This window comes from Panthera pardus, unplaced genomic scaffold (genome assembly GCF_024362965.1).
Source record: "Panthera pardus isolate Hobbes unplaced genomic scaffold, ASM2436296v1 HiC_scaffold_3, whole genome shotgun sequence".
NCBI lineage: Eukaryota > Metazoa > Chordata > Mammalia > Carnivora > Felidae > Panthera > Panthera pardus.
In genome coordinates, this window is record NW_026526876.1 from 4,999,736 (window position 1) to 5,013,756 (window position 14,021).

At 46.1% G+C, this 14,021-nt stretch overlaps 1 protein-coding gene and 1 long non-coding RNA gene across 14 annotated transcripts in view; one reads left to right on the forward strand and one right to left on the reverse strand.

Moving 5' to 3' along the window:
* Positions 1-2,047, reverse strand: part of LOC109245837 (protoheme IX farnesyltransferase, mitochondrial) — a 138,651-nt gene extending 136,604 nt beyond the window's left edge. Inside the window, exon 1 of the mRNA XM_053892767.1 lies at positions 1,902-2,047. Coding sequence (XP_053748742.1) covers positions 1,902-1,944 — 43 coding nt within the window. The 5' untranslated portion in view covers positions 1,945-2,047. The remainder of the gene's footprint in view (positions 1-1,901) is intronic.
* The window catches only part of LOC109245840 (uncharacterized), a 228,326-nt gene continuing 216,331 nt past the window's right edge, over positions 2,027-14,021 (forward strand). For 12 of the 13 annotated variants that reach the window (XR_008418723.1, XR_008418726.1, XR_008418719.1 and 9 more), the window contains exon 1: positions 2,027-2,518. This is a non-coding gene — a long non-coding RNA (uncharacterized LOC109245840). The remainder of the gene's footprint in view (positions 2,519-14,021) is intronic. The other variant, XR_008418720.1, reaches the window with a different exon arrangement.

Below are 14,021 nucleotides of genomic sequence, written 5' to 3' on the forward strand. Positions count from 1 at the left end.
AGCCAGTCGGAGGAATGCACACTGGAAAACCTCCGTGCAGAGGTGACAATTCAAACACGCGGAAAGGAGGAGCTCTCTGAGAATGAGCGCCTGGGGTCAGGGAGGACAGAAAAAAAAGAATCACGGACCTTGTAAGAAAACTTTTCATTACGAAAAATTTCCATCACACGCAATTACGTAAGAACACAGTGAGCTCCCACTACGTACTCCCCAGCTTTAACATTAATACAACCATGGCCCATCTGGTTTCGCCTATACTTCCTCTCGCTTCCCCCGCCTCCTTCCTTCTTTCTGAACCAGAAGGGACCTTTGAGATCATCTGGTCCAACTGCCTCCCTCATTTTATAGATGTGTAAACTCAATTCCTGATATGCCCCGAGATTACACAGCCAAGAGAGACCCATAAAATAACCTGCTTATTTTAACATGTAATATTTCAAGTCAGTGTTTGTTATTTTATCAAGAGAAAGAAAGGAATTTCATAGAGCCGCTGTGCTCAACACTGCTGGGTGCTGCAGGGAGCTTGTGACAGGTGACGCCTAAAAAAACGGTTCTGGGATTTGACCAGAAGGGAGTCCCCGGCCTCTCCTACCTACCTCCAATATGGACCTCGAACAACACATTCCTCAGCCGTTGGTTCTCATCAAAACTACTGGGGGGGGGGGGGGGTGGCAAAACAGTTCCCAGCCTCCTCTTTAACAGTTCTTTAGTGGGGCGCCTGGGTGGCTCGGTCGGTAAAGCGTCCGACTTCAGCTCAGGTCGTGATCCCACGGTCCGTGAGTTCGAGCCCCACGTCGGGCTCTGGGCTGATGGCTCGGAGCCTGGAGCCTGTTTCCGATTCTGTGTCTCCCCCTCTCTCTGCCCCTCCCCTGTTCATGCTCTGTCTCTCTCTGTCTCAAAAATAAATAAACGTTAAAAAAAAATTAAAAAAAAAACCAAAAAACAGTTCTTTAGTATCTCCATAACGAATGAACAAACACCACGCATTGACAAACAAACACTGAGAGCCAACAATACACACGGGGTACCGTTCTGGGCCCTGGGGGCCCACAGATGAGCCAGAAGACAAACTGTCCCTAACTTTCACAGGGTTAACAGTCTAGTTGGGAGAAACACACAATAAGCCTGTATGTAAATCAACAATTACAGATTGTGCTGACCGTGGGGAGAGAAATAGGAGGGATGTGAGAAGAGAGGGGCGGGGGGTGGCGGGGTGGGCTCTACCTTAAACAGGGTGGTCGGGGTAGGCATCTCTGAAAAGGTGGCACTTGAGCCGAGACGGGGCAAAGGGCCACGGGGGGCGCAGACCGCCTTCAACATAGAGTTGTTACAGGTCTTTCAAGTGGGAGGATGGCCATCAGGGGCCACCGCCGACGGTGGAAAGCCAAAAGTTTGAGCGGGGCGGTGCTCCGCCCTCTGTGGTTGGCACCATCTGTGTCACTTCATCACGACAACGTTATCTTCGCTGTCATCACAACCCTTTCTATGGGAACAAGGCTTCCGAGCGACGGCAAGGCGCTCGCCCGTCCTCACCAGGGGAGCTGACAAGTCACTTACACTTGCAACTAGGAACGGAGGCTCTGAGCAGCCAGGAGGCTCGGGGGGCCCCAAGGTTCTCCTCCGTCCTCCCGCGCAGCCTCCGCTCGGAAAACCGAAAGCAGCCCCAGACGCCAGCCCCCCGGGGGAGGGGGCCGGAGGCGGCGTGGACCCCAGGGGCCACAGCACGACCCTCGCTCCCCGGCCTCTTCACTGCAGGCTGCTCCAAAGCTCACTTCCCCCCACCGGTACCCAGCCGACCTCGCCAAGGGCTCCCAAGGTTGCAGCCGGCCGGAACCGCGGCGCTGCACGTGGCAAAAAGATGAGAATTTTCCCACAGTCGCGGCCAAGGGCAGGCGCCGTACCTGTCAGGAGGCGTGAGGAGAGAGTGTGCGGGGATGCGGCCATACCGCACGACTCCGGCGGCTCCCCGGGGTCCCCCGTGTCCTCTCTCCTCACCGGCTGCTGGGCGCCGCCATCTTCCTTCCCCGCCCCCGTGGGAGGAGAGCCGCTTCCTGTGCGTCACTTCCGGAGGGCGGGACGCGGCGAGACAGGGCCGTGGCTGCAGGTGTTTTCGCGGGTTGGGCGGGAGCGTGTAGAGTTGGGAGGTCGGAGGCCTGAGGTCCTTTCGAGAAACGCGAGGAACACGGAACGGCCAAGGCTTCCGGGGAGGAGAGGACGGCGGCCCCGCACCTTTGTTTCCAGAGGTTTCCAGGCGTTTTCTGGCCGGATCCCAGGGCCTCGTGCGATGGGCCGGGCTGGACACCGCGCGTTTCAAAGTCACGTTTGGGATGCTTCTTGCTGACTGTATCGTCAAGAGGAACTGGTTCTTGGAACGATGCCTCCGCCTTCCGATCTGACCAGTTGCAGCCTTACCGTGTTAGCTATCAAGTGGGGAGACCGGTGAACTCAGGGTTGCTCGTCGGACCTGAGCCACACCAGGGAATCCAATCACCAGAGTATCTCAGGATGTAGAAGGTGCGTGTGGGACTTGACCTCGGGCTCCGGTGGGAGGGCTGCATTCGAGTCCGCACTTCACCTCCTGCCCTTCTGACCCGCTGGAGCAAATTACAGAAGCCCTCTGAACCTCACTTAGGGGTAATAACATATTTCGTTAAGAGGGTCCCAAGAATTAAATATTACGTCTTTCTAAGGGGGAGACAGACGCCCACTACGGATAGGTTCTAATAATGACCATTGGTGTTGTGATTACCAGAGCAGATCTTAGAAGCCCTCCCTTCCTCTGTTGTTCTCTTATTTTTTTTTTTTTTCCTTAATGTTGGAGTTCCCCAAGTAAAAGGACTGAAGAAAAAAGATTCAGTTTTTGAAAAAGAGGAGAGAAATAGGGAGCTGGGTTCCATAAGGGCAATTTCTGGCTGTCTTCCATGGTAGCTAATATTGCTAGACACAGGATACTGAAAATACGATTCTTCTGAGCTGTAGAAGCTTGCCCTGTACCAGTGGGGGTGGGAGGGGGTGTCAGTTAACGGGTTCAGTGTGATCGGGTAATTTAGAAGATATTGCAGAAATACAGATGAGATAGCAATTCTAATTGGGTCAGGGAAGGCCTCAGAGATTTGAACTCTACTTAGAGGAACAGATTTTTTCCTGCATGCAAGGGAAAGAACACTCCATAAAGAGAAAAACAGTATCCAATACTATCTTAAAAGTTTTCATACTCCTTCTACTTTATCATACGCTTTTATAAACATTTGACGTTTATATCCATAGCATTTTAAGGCTCAGGGTTTTAAGTCATCTTCCCACAGTCACCGAGCTACTGAGCTCCAGAACCAAGACTGGAACCCCTGACACCTGCTACAGTGTTATTTCCACCATACCGTACAACCTTATTCACCAAGCATCTTGAAATGTCACAGCTTCTGAGATTTATAAAGCACTGTATTTCAACCTTGGCTGTCCGTCACAGTCACCCAAAGGACTTTAAAAATTACGGATGGCTGAGCCACTTCCAGACCAATTAAATCAGAAAGGGTGTGGAATGGAAGGACGAGACCTGTAATTTTCTTTTTAAGCACCACAGGTGATTTTAGTACACAAAACTGAGAATTACTGCGTTTCAGCCTTTTTTTTTTTTTTTCACTTGATGACACAGCTATGTCTAAAAGATTGGTTAACATGAATGTTATATTTCATACACTCAGAAAATTGGAATTCCCAAGTGCTCTTGGCTTATGATAATCGAAGCGTTTAATAGACATGTACCTTTTTGGGCAACAGATTTTTCCTTCGTTGTAAATCCTTTCTAAAAACGGGGCAAGGTATGATTAAGTACATGAATTAATGCATAGGTTCTTACTTATTGGGAGAAACCAGAGTGAAATGTGAGAAATGCCTAAACGATGAATACCTCCTGGTATGATCGGTCAGGAAGAACATTCCCCTGTCTTGTGATTGTGATTAAGTTAGCCCACGTCAATAGTCTCAAAGCATATTCTTCCTGAAAAGTCATCCTTGGAGGTACTTCTGGAAAGAACAGGGTTCCATGGCTACCTATAATGCCCATAGCTGCAAGGGAAGCTGTGACTAGCTTAATTATGCCAGTCACAGTTCATCGCTGTGGACCTAGCCATCTTGCTGTCACAAATCATATTAAAGTGACATTAAAACTGAGGAAGAAGTAGGAAGTGGATTTGGGGTAAGCATCTAGAAGTCTGCCACAATTTTGTTGAACCCTGTTGTTTCCAAACATTTTGAATGCAACCCATTTTGTGAAATACCGTGAAAACTTGGAAAATGCTAGCCTTACACACACACACACACACACAGTTTAGGAGATTGCATCATATTCGTACTGACGATTTTTACTTAGTCTTCGGTGAATCAGACTTCCTGATTTGGAACTATCTTGTTTCATTAGACTTCTTTTTCCTGGACAGGTTTCTTTGGGAAAAGACATATACGAACCCCTGCCCTTTGCAATGTGTTTTCAATGTAGGTCGATAGGACTTGCAGGGAGTAGGGAGGCCTCGAACATCTGTGTAGCTCGACCTTTCCAATTCATAGATTTGGAAAGTGAGGTCTAGGGAGGTTAATTTACTCTAAGTGAGAGAACTTCCTCTCTAGACGTGCAGGTCAACATTTTTCCATCTCATTAGAAATAAAACCTTGGTGTGCAAGCATGATTTGTTCCAGACACATGCTTGCAATCCAAAGCACTCGTATATCAAAGCGAATTTCAACAATCTTTGGCTCAGTGGTGATCATGTGACATTCAGCATCAGATACGGCTCACATTGCAAGACATCGCTCGTTTATCAAGTTAAAATTTATTAGACGTGTTTGCTCGTCTTGCAGAACACTCGCAGAACAAGTTACTTGCAATCCAGGGTTTTACTTGCCTATTGTCATTCTTGCCCTTTACTCCACCTGTAATGTCTTCACTAATGAAATGCTGGAAGGTGTAGATGTTAGGCGGCATGCTGCTGAGAGTCGAGCTTTTGGAAGAATGGTCAAAGAGATTAAAAGACTGGGTTTTGTCTTCACATCTTCTCCTTGGGTTCAGTCTTTTGAGATTTCTGGTCTTCGGTTTTCTTCTCTTGGAATATACTACCACTCCCCGTCACCTTTGATGGTTCTTCTGATCCCATGATCTTGGAGGACGAGACAGGCCTAGGTGTATTCCTTGCCTGAGACAGCTCTCCTGCTTTGAAAGGGACTCAGACTCGTTCTAGTCGTCTGGGCTCCCACCTGGTCTGGTGCTGCTCACCGGAGTTAGGGTTTCCCCATAACTCTGTGTGTCCAGAGCCTTACTCAATAATAAACAGTGGCTTGGGGTGCCTGGGTGGCTCAGTCAGTTAAGTGTCCGACTTTTAGTTTAGGTCATGATCTCACAGTTTGTGGGTTCGAGCCCCGCGTCGGGCTCCGTGCTGACAGCTCAGAGCCTGGAGCCTGCTTCGGATTCTGTGTCTCCCTCTCTGTCTCTCTCAAAAATAAATAAACATTAGGGGCACCTGGGTGGCTTAGTCAGTTAAGTTTCCCCATTCGGCTCAGGTGGTGATCTCTGCAGTTCGTGAGTTCGAGCCCCGCGTCACGCTCTGTGCTGACAGCTTGGAGCCTGCTTCAGATTCTCTGTCTCCCTCTGCCCCTCCCCCACTCATGCTTGCTCACTCTCAGAAAAATGTTTTTTTAATTTTAAATAAATGAACATGTAAAAATTGCTTAAAAATAATAATGAACAGGGGCACCTGGGTGGCTCAGCTGGTTAAGCCTCTGACTTTGGCTCAGGTCATGATCTCACGGTTTGTGAGTTTGAGCCCCGCGTCAGGCTCTGTGCTGACAGCTCAGAACCTGGAGCCTGCTTCGGATTCTGTGTCTCGCTCTCTCTCTGCCCCTCCCCTGCTCATGCTCTGTCTCTGTCTGTCTCAAAAATAAAACACTAAAAAAATTTAAAAAAAAAATAATAATAATAATGAACAGTAGCTTTTATCTGCCTTTATCCTCTTTTGGAGGCTTAGGAAAGGTAATCTTCTACGACAGGAGACAACTCAGGTGTGAGGAGGTGTGGCTATCTCAGGATTCTGCCCCTGGCTGTCTGTCTGTTCAGGACAGCCCTACTGAGTCAGGGCCGGTCAGGAGAGAGGACTCACACCCATCCTTTGAACAGGAAATTTAACATACAGATGCACACGTACAGAATTGGTGACTGAGCAATCGGGAGGGTAAAGAGGGATCTGTGAGGCGTCGGAGAGGTAGCACCTGTCGGAAGCAGGTATCACCTGTCTGGCTGGGAGAAGAAAAGGGAGAGGTCAGGATTGTTACAGTTTAGAGACTTAGGGGAACAGGGCTGCTCGGGTCTCCAAGGGGGACCTGACCGGGCTGGTTCTTGAAGTGTCAGAGAAGCCACACACCAGGGTCGTCTACTGCTGGCGAGGATAGGCATGGGAGGGAGAGGCACCCGAGCTGCCGGCAGCCCAGCAGCAGGTGGGAAGAGGGGGCCCCTTCTCCCGGTCCCAGCCGCGCAGCACTGCTGCCCCTTATTGGCGTGAGCCCGCAGGTGTGGGGCGTGCCGGCTCCCAGCTCCAGCAGGGCTGAGGCACGGGACACAAGCTAGATTCGGAGCCAGGGCAGATAAACCCCCCAGAGTTCTTGTCGGAACAGATGTCCTCCCCTCCCTGTACGGATTAGAGCTTAAAGAACAGCCTCCTGTGAGCTTCGAACAGTTCACATCGGTCCCCCACATCTGCTGATACTTCCTCCAGGGTAACTGACCACATCAGGATCTGATCGAGGCCAAGATCATGCCAATCAGATAGGACACCTCAGCTGTAACCTGCCGGCTGCTCTTTTCCCCCTCAGCTCCCCGGGGCTTTGTTCCACACATGGTATCTTGGTATACCGGGAGTGGAAAAGTGCCGCTCCACAGTGCAGAAAAAGGAAAACAAAACAAAACAAAACAGGAAGATGTACTATATAGGAGGTTCTACTCACTGCCATGGCCTTCTGCCTTCTTTAATAGTGGCCTCATTTTGTTAAGGGAAGCAGTGTGCCCAGCCCCAGGAGGTGAATCACGATCGCCTTAGGTCAATCAGATTTACCTCATCCGCATTTCCCAGAGTTTCTTCCCTCCAGAGATGGCCACGTTGCACAGCCTGGCTAAAGAAATAGGAGAAACCTGCCCGCAAGGTTTCTGGAAATAATTGTTTACTGCTAAAAAAAAAAAAAAAAAAAAAAAAAAAAAAAAAAAGGCATGCAGAAGAAGGTGCTTTCTTGATCTTTCCATTTAATACTCAGGAAGCAGGGCTGAAGAGTGTGATTCCTGGAGCCAAGGCAGCCATATTGCGACTAGGAAGAGACTAGCAGAGGTCGGCAGGGTGTAAGAGAGAGAACAGAGCCCAGTTTCTGGATGAAATTGTTGAGTCACTGCAGCAAGGCTGTTAGGTCTATCTGCAGACTTATTTCTCCAGGCGTGTTTTTATGCTTAAGCTAGTGTGTAGTTTCCTGTTCCTTGCATCCTGGATGATTGATCAGTTCCACAAGTAGGACAGGGGAGCCCAGCAACCTGGCCTCAAAGCTTGTTGAGGACCGAGGATGTAGAGAAACACCTGGAATCATTGCCAGACACCCGGAAAGCAGGTCACGTTCCACAAAAATAAATTTGAACGTGGTGGCTGTTTCTAATACGATACAGAAATCCACAGTGGTTTAGGTAACACAAAAATAAAAGAAGCAGTTTTGTGCACATTAGCTTCCTGTCCTTTTGCTTGCTATTTTCTGTGTGCCCAACTCCTTTGATGACATCAAACTGTCCTGCTTCCCCACACCAGGAAAGCATTCCTTTCCTGGTCCCCTCCACGGCATCCTGGGGCCGAGTGGAAAAATAGGATGAAATGTTCACGCACGGCAGGAGGCAAGGCCTGTTGGGCGCTCTGCCTTGAGAAAATCATAACCCAGAAAGAGCATCCTCAAGCACGCATTTTCTCTTAGCTACTGGGAACTCTTAAAAGTGGTTCTGAGGTATTTTGGCAAGTGAGCGGTCAATATTATAAAAATAAGAGAATTCGAAGGTACAAGGAGACAAATTAATAAGGCAGGTTAATCAGAAGAATCCCAGAGAAGTTATTCTCCCAACAATACTCATTTATAAGCTCCTAGGAAAGCATGGACATCACATCTTTTCTAAAATTAGGTCCTAATTCTCACCTCTGGACTTCCTTTCTCCCTGCATTTATTCAAGGCCAGTCAAGAGCAGAAAGTGCACATGTTGGTTCCTTTTTTGAAATCAAAAACAATGCGTGTGTAGAAAAATAATGTCACTTATCTAGCACTTACTTTGTATTAAATGCCTTGTCGTGGCGTCTCAAGTCACTTCCGCAAGAACCTTGATAGGGGTTGTTTGCGTTTTCAGATGAGAAGAGTTTGAAACCATCAAAGGCTAAATTGTTTTCTCAAGTTCACACGGCTAGAAAGTAAGCGCCACAAGTAGAATTTAAACCTTTCTGATTCCATGTGTTCTTAATCCTACTACTGGATCGTCTCCCATATTTTATGTATTATGGAGCCCTCATTATCTGGCATTTTTTCATACCAGTCTAGAGTTTCACGTTTCCTCAAACTAGTGAAGTTCTTGAAGTTCAGCCTCAAAAAAAAAACACAACTACTTGATTTTACATTTTCTGACTTGGGTTAAATTTCCTTTGACCTCAGTTTCCATATTTATAGACCAGGAATCCTAATACCAGGTCTGCCACTTAAATTACATTGCACTTTCCGTATTTAATGAGAGTTTGTGTCTGGACATCCCCAAGTAATACTCATTCTGGAGGTCTACCTAAGACCTACTGAATCAAAAATCTTTGGGGGTGGCCCAGGAATTCCACAGTTAAGGCAAATGACTTCATCATTTTATGAAAACCATATAAGCTTTGTATAAAAAAATAAAACACGTCAAGAGTGCAGAAAAAACGTTTCCAGGAGAGAGAGCTACCCAAAGAAGGTGATGGGAGGGTGGAGAAGGGACACCGCGATGGTACAACCCATTCATTAGATTCTTCCTGCCTGCCAGAACTTAGTAGCTTGTGCCATCTTATCACATTTCGCCTTCCCTATAGTCTTATCACAAGTTATTATCCACCTTTTATAGATAAAGTAATTGAAGTGCGTAGTCTTTGAGAAATCCACGTTTCCTAGAGCTTCCGTAACAGAGGACCACACGCTGGTTGGCTTAAAACAATGGTGGTCTCCCCTGGAAATTTGAAATCTAGATGTCAGCAGGGTCGTGTTCCTTCTGAAGCCTTTATGGGAGGGACCTTCCTTGCCTCTTCCAGCTTCTGATAACTCCAGGCCTTTCATTTCTTGGCTTAGGGCCGCAGAGCTCCAACCTCTGCCTCTGTCTTCAGTGGCCTTCTTCCTTCTGTGTCTGTGTCTTCACGAGGTATTTGGGGTGTGTGTGTGTGTGTGTGTGTGTGTGTGTGTGTGTGTGTGTCCCAACCTCCCTTTTCTTATAAGGACGTGAGTCACTGAACTAGGGCCCACCCTAACAACCTCCTTTTCATTTGATTACATCCACAAAGACCCTACTTCCGACTAAAGTCACGTTCATGGGTCCCTGGGGGGATAGGACTTGAGCATCTCATTTTGGCGGACACAGTGTGACCTCTAACACGACCCAAGGGTACAGTGGCTGGTGAAGCATGGAACTAGATTCGAAGTTAGGTGATTCTAGAATCTCTCCCTTTGGCCGTCAGCCGCCACACGGCCATCTCAGTGAAGGCCCTGGGGAAATCGTACAGCAATGCCTCGAGAAACAGGAAGGTGTAAGTGAAAAAAAAAAAAAGTCTTGCAACTATTCAGTAAAAATTTATTTACAAGAGGTTGGTCTCAGACATTTCCTCTGCAGCAGTTAGATGCCAAATGACTCCACGGGGTTTTGAGGTAGAGAAAGTTATGAGCTAAGAACTTTATACCCAACAATTCGTCTTTCGGTGGGACAGGCGGGCATTCTCAGAAATGCGAAGGCTCAGAAAATATTCCACTTATTGAGCAACTATTTGAAGCTGCATTCCAGTGGTTCGTAGGGTCTGGGATTGTATAGACCACAAAAAATTTCAAAAATCACGTAGAAACCAACACAGCATTGCCAACAACTCCGTGAAGGCGTTTTAAAACAAATCAAACTACCATCCAGGGTACGTTAAGATTGCTTCATAAGAGATAGATCATTTTCATGCCAAAAATATTACAAAGGGTATAATCTGATAGCCATTTAAGTTGAATAGTTTTTGCTCTGTGAAAAAAAAAAAATACTCGTATTTAATATATTTTACCCCAGGGTTACCGAAGACCTTTGCCGCAGATAAGATCTCATTCATGAATGGGTGTTTGAAAAAGCAGGAACCGGGGCGGGAAAGCAAAGGAGGACATCAGCTGAGTTCTGGCTAGCCTGATTTATGCAACCGAGGGAAAAATATCATTTGAAACTGACCGTAATCATTTCCATTTTCTAAGGGAAGTTTCAGTGGGAACATAAATCCAGGTAGTGCTACTTTCTTGCACGTGCAGAGAGGATGGTGGAGGGTGGGGGTGGGGATGACTTGCTCCCTCCACTGACATCTGGGTTTGCACTTAGTTTTTCCACGTTCTCCTGAAAATACCCATGAAAGAACCACTAGTCTAAAATGACGATTTGCACTCACACATTTAATTAATTCTCTCTCCCCCCCCCCCCCACACACCTCCACATTCTCTATGAAAAGAACATGTGTGCCTGTGAAATCGGGGGTGGTGCCCACTTGGCTGGAATTTCTAAGAACTCCTGCAAATTTAGAGCATAGGTGAGGCCAGATTGTGACAAGAGCCCATCAGTCTGCGATTTCAGGACACATAAAGGGTGAGACTCCCTCACAGAGAACGAGGAGGGGCCACCAAGCAGAATTCAACCAATGCCCGCCTCCCCGGACTCAGAGCTAGAGGGGCCGGGAGCCAGGACAAACAATCCAGGATTGAGCGTCTCAGGTACAGACACAGAGGCCGCTTGAAGCGTTCGGTGGCCTTTCTACTTGGAACGAGTTCCCGGGCTCAGGAAAGCAGGTCAGCAGCAAAGCTGGCTTAAGACAGGAAGGGGGTCTGCTCTGGGAAGAACCACCCTGGAGCATTGCCCTGCAGCCCTGGCCGAGTGTGAGCTAGAACGACAATCAGGAACAGGAGCTCTTAGGTTCCTGCCTTGTATCTATCTGTCCCCTTCCTCTCCTGCTAGGCAGATGGGTCCCCTGTCCGGTAGAAAGGAACATCACAGTAAGTGAAAATGTGACTCCCTTATCACAGTAACAAGAGACCTCTCCATACTTAAGAAATGTGCAGCCTTTACTAAGGGACTGTACTACGGTAATAAACAAAGCCGCAGACCTATATGGCTTGACACAAACCAAAGGTTTACGTCTTGCTCACTTGAAGCTTAGTGCGGGCTGGGTGACTTCAGGATTACCGTCCTCCAAGCAGGACTTCAAGAATCCAGGCTGTTTCCACCTTGTGACTCCACCATTCTCAGGATATGGCCTCTATGGTCACCACCTCAGAGGAAGAGAATGTGAAAGACTCACATATGCTCTTAATTCCCTCTGATCATACGTGGTAAATGTCTCTGACGTTCCCAGCTCACTGCTCGGAACTGATCAGATGGCCCCACCCAACGTAACTGCAATGCATGAAAAAACACCAGCTTTCTGTGTTAGGAGAGAGAATATCGCAGGCTGTTCATTCTCTGCACCGTAATCTATGGCTGTAACGTAATCCCAGACATAGTGCCTAAATGATTCCAAAGTGTTTGAGGAAGAATAATGAGCGAGAACAGCTAAGAAAAGTCAGAAAACAAAACGGAATAAGATAGGGCTCTCCACTAAGGTATTAATACGTCTGGAAAGTGACCAATTGCAGGGCGCCTGGGTGGCTCCGTCGGTGGAGCGTCAGACCTCAGCTCAGGTCATGATCTCGCAGTCTGTGGGTTCGGGCCCCGCGTCAGGCTCTGTGCTGACAGCTCAGAGCCTGGAGCCTGCTTGAAATTCTGTGTCTCCTTCTCTTTCTCTCTGCTCCTCCCCCGCTCATGCTCTGTCTCTCTCAAAAGTAAATAATAAAACATTTTTTAAAAAAGAAAGTGACCAATAGCTAAAATAACTTGGTGGTACTTGCCCAAGAATAGATACCAAGACCACTGAAACAGAATGAAAAGAATGAGGACAGACCAAAGACTATGTAAGTATCTAGCATATTTAGATAAGGGCGATAGGTTAAATCAGTATGGAAAAGAGTGCGTGTATATATATATATATATATATATATATATATATATATATATGTGTATATATATATATGTATATATGTGTATATATTTTTATTTTTATATGTACATATGTACGTAAATTTTTATCTAAATTCAAATTAACATATGGTATAATAGTAGTTTCGGGTATACAATACAGTGATTCAACACTTGTGTATAACACCCAGTGCTCATCACAACAAATTAGAATGTTTATACTAAAAACTGGGTAGGAACCACTGACTCATCACATGAGAAAAAAATGTTATGTCTATACCTCACACTACTCTCTAAAGTTTATTCCAGATAGATTAAAAATTTTAAATGAGTTAATAAAAGAACAAATAAGCTTGGGAAGGATAGTCCAAGTACAGCTTAAATCATAGAATCCATAAAGATTAAGGTGTGTGCATTTTTTAACCTAAAAATCTCAAACTTTTCTGTGTTCCAAAGAACAAATCAAGTCAAAAGGCAATCAAAAATGGGGGAAAATTGCATCGCACAGGACAGACAAGGAAATACTGCTATTGAGATGTGAACAGCCTTAGAGATAAATACTAAATGCACAAAAGCATATGAACAGAGAGGAAGATACACATTTTTTCAATAAATATGATAAAAACTTCAGTATCATTGGGGTGCCTGGGTGGCTCAGTTGGTTGAGCATCCAACTTCAGCTTAGGTCATGATCTCCCGGCTGGTGAGTTTGAGCCCCGTGCCGGGCTCTGTGCTGACAGCTCAGAGCCTGGAGCCTGCTTCCGATTCTGTGTCTCCCTCTCTCTCTGCCCCTCCCCTGCTCGCACTCTGTCTGTCTCTCTCAAAACAAATAAACGTTAAAAATTTTTAAAAAATAAAACAAACAAAAAAAACTTCAGTATCATTAATGTAAGAGAAGCACAAATTTAAAAAAGTGATATAATGCAAAGATATCTTTTGAATTGGCAAAGATTAAAAAAAAAAGAATAGTTATCAGTCAGTGCTATTAAATGTAGGATGATGAGGAACAGGATCTTGTGTACTCTCTAGAAGAAGCCTCCAAAAGTTCTAATCTGTGCATTCTGCTTGTAAGGATTTATCCTTACAATGGATTGGTAGAAACAATTGTCTATGAAAATAGTCACTCAAGCTCAATTTCAGGAGCAAAAATTACATTTGAGAGCAGCCCAAAGGTTCAGTTCCCGGTAAATCTCCAATAATACGTCTTGACTAAATAAATTATTTTATGTCCATATGCTCAGACATTGTAAATATCGTTGTAAAGGCTGTTTATGGGCATTAAAACGTTCATAGGCTCTTTTTGAATGAACAATGCAGGTTACCTACGCTATGTTCCTGTTTTAATTCTGTAGACTTTATACATGCATTAAAAATTCTAGAAGCATGTGTTCAAAATTAGCGGTGGTTACTTCTGGTTGGGAGAATTAAGGCCATTTTAAATGTTCCTTTTGATTGTATTTTAAAACATATCATATAATAAGCATGCCTTAATTAAAAAATGGACACGGGAGAGGGGAAAATAATTGTGGACTCCTGGACTCCCGGAGCGCCCACTGCCAAGATCTGAAACGTGGGTCAACAGAAGAGAACACCCGTTTTGCCCTCATGGCTCCCTAAAAACACATATTTCAGAGTTGGCTGCGTGCTTTGTGGGCAGCTCTGTATTCCAAGGGCTGAGTTTTGCAAACAAGCTTCGCAAAGTACAGCGTGTGCC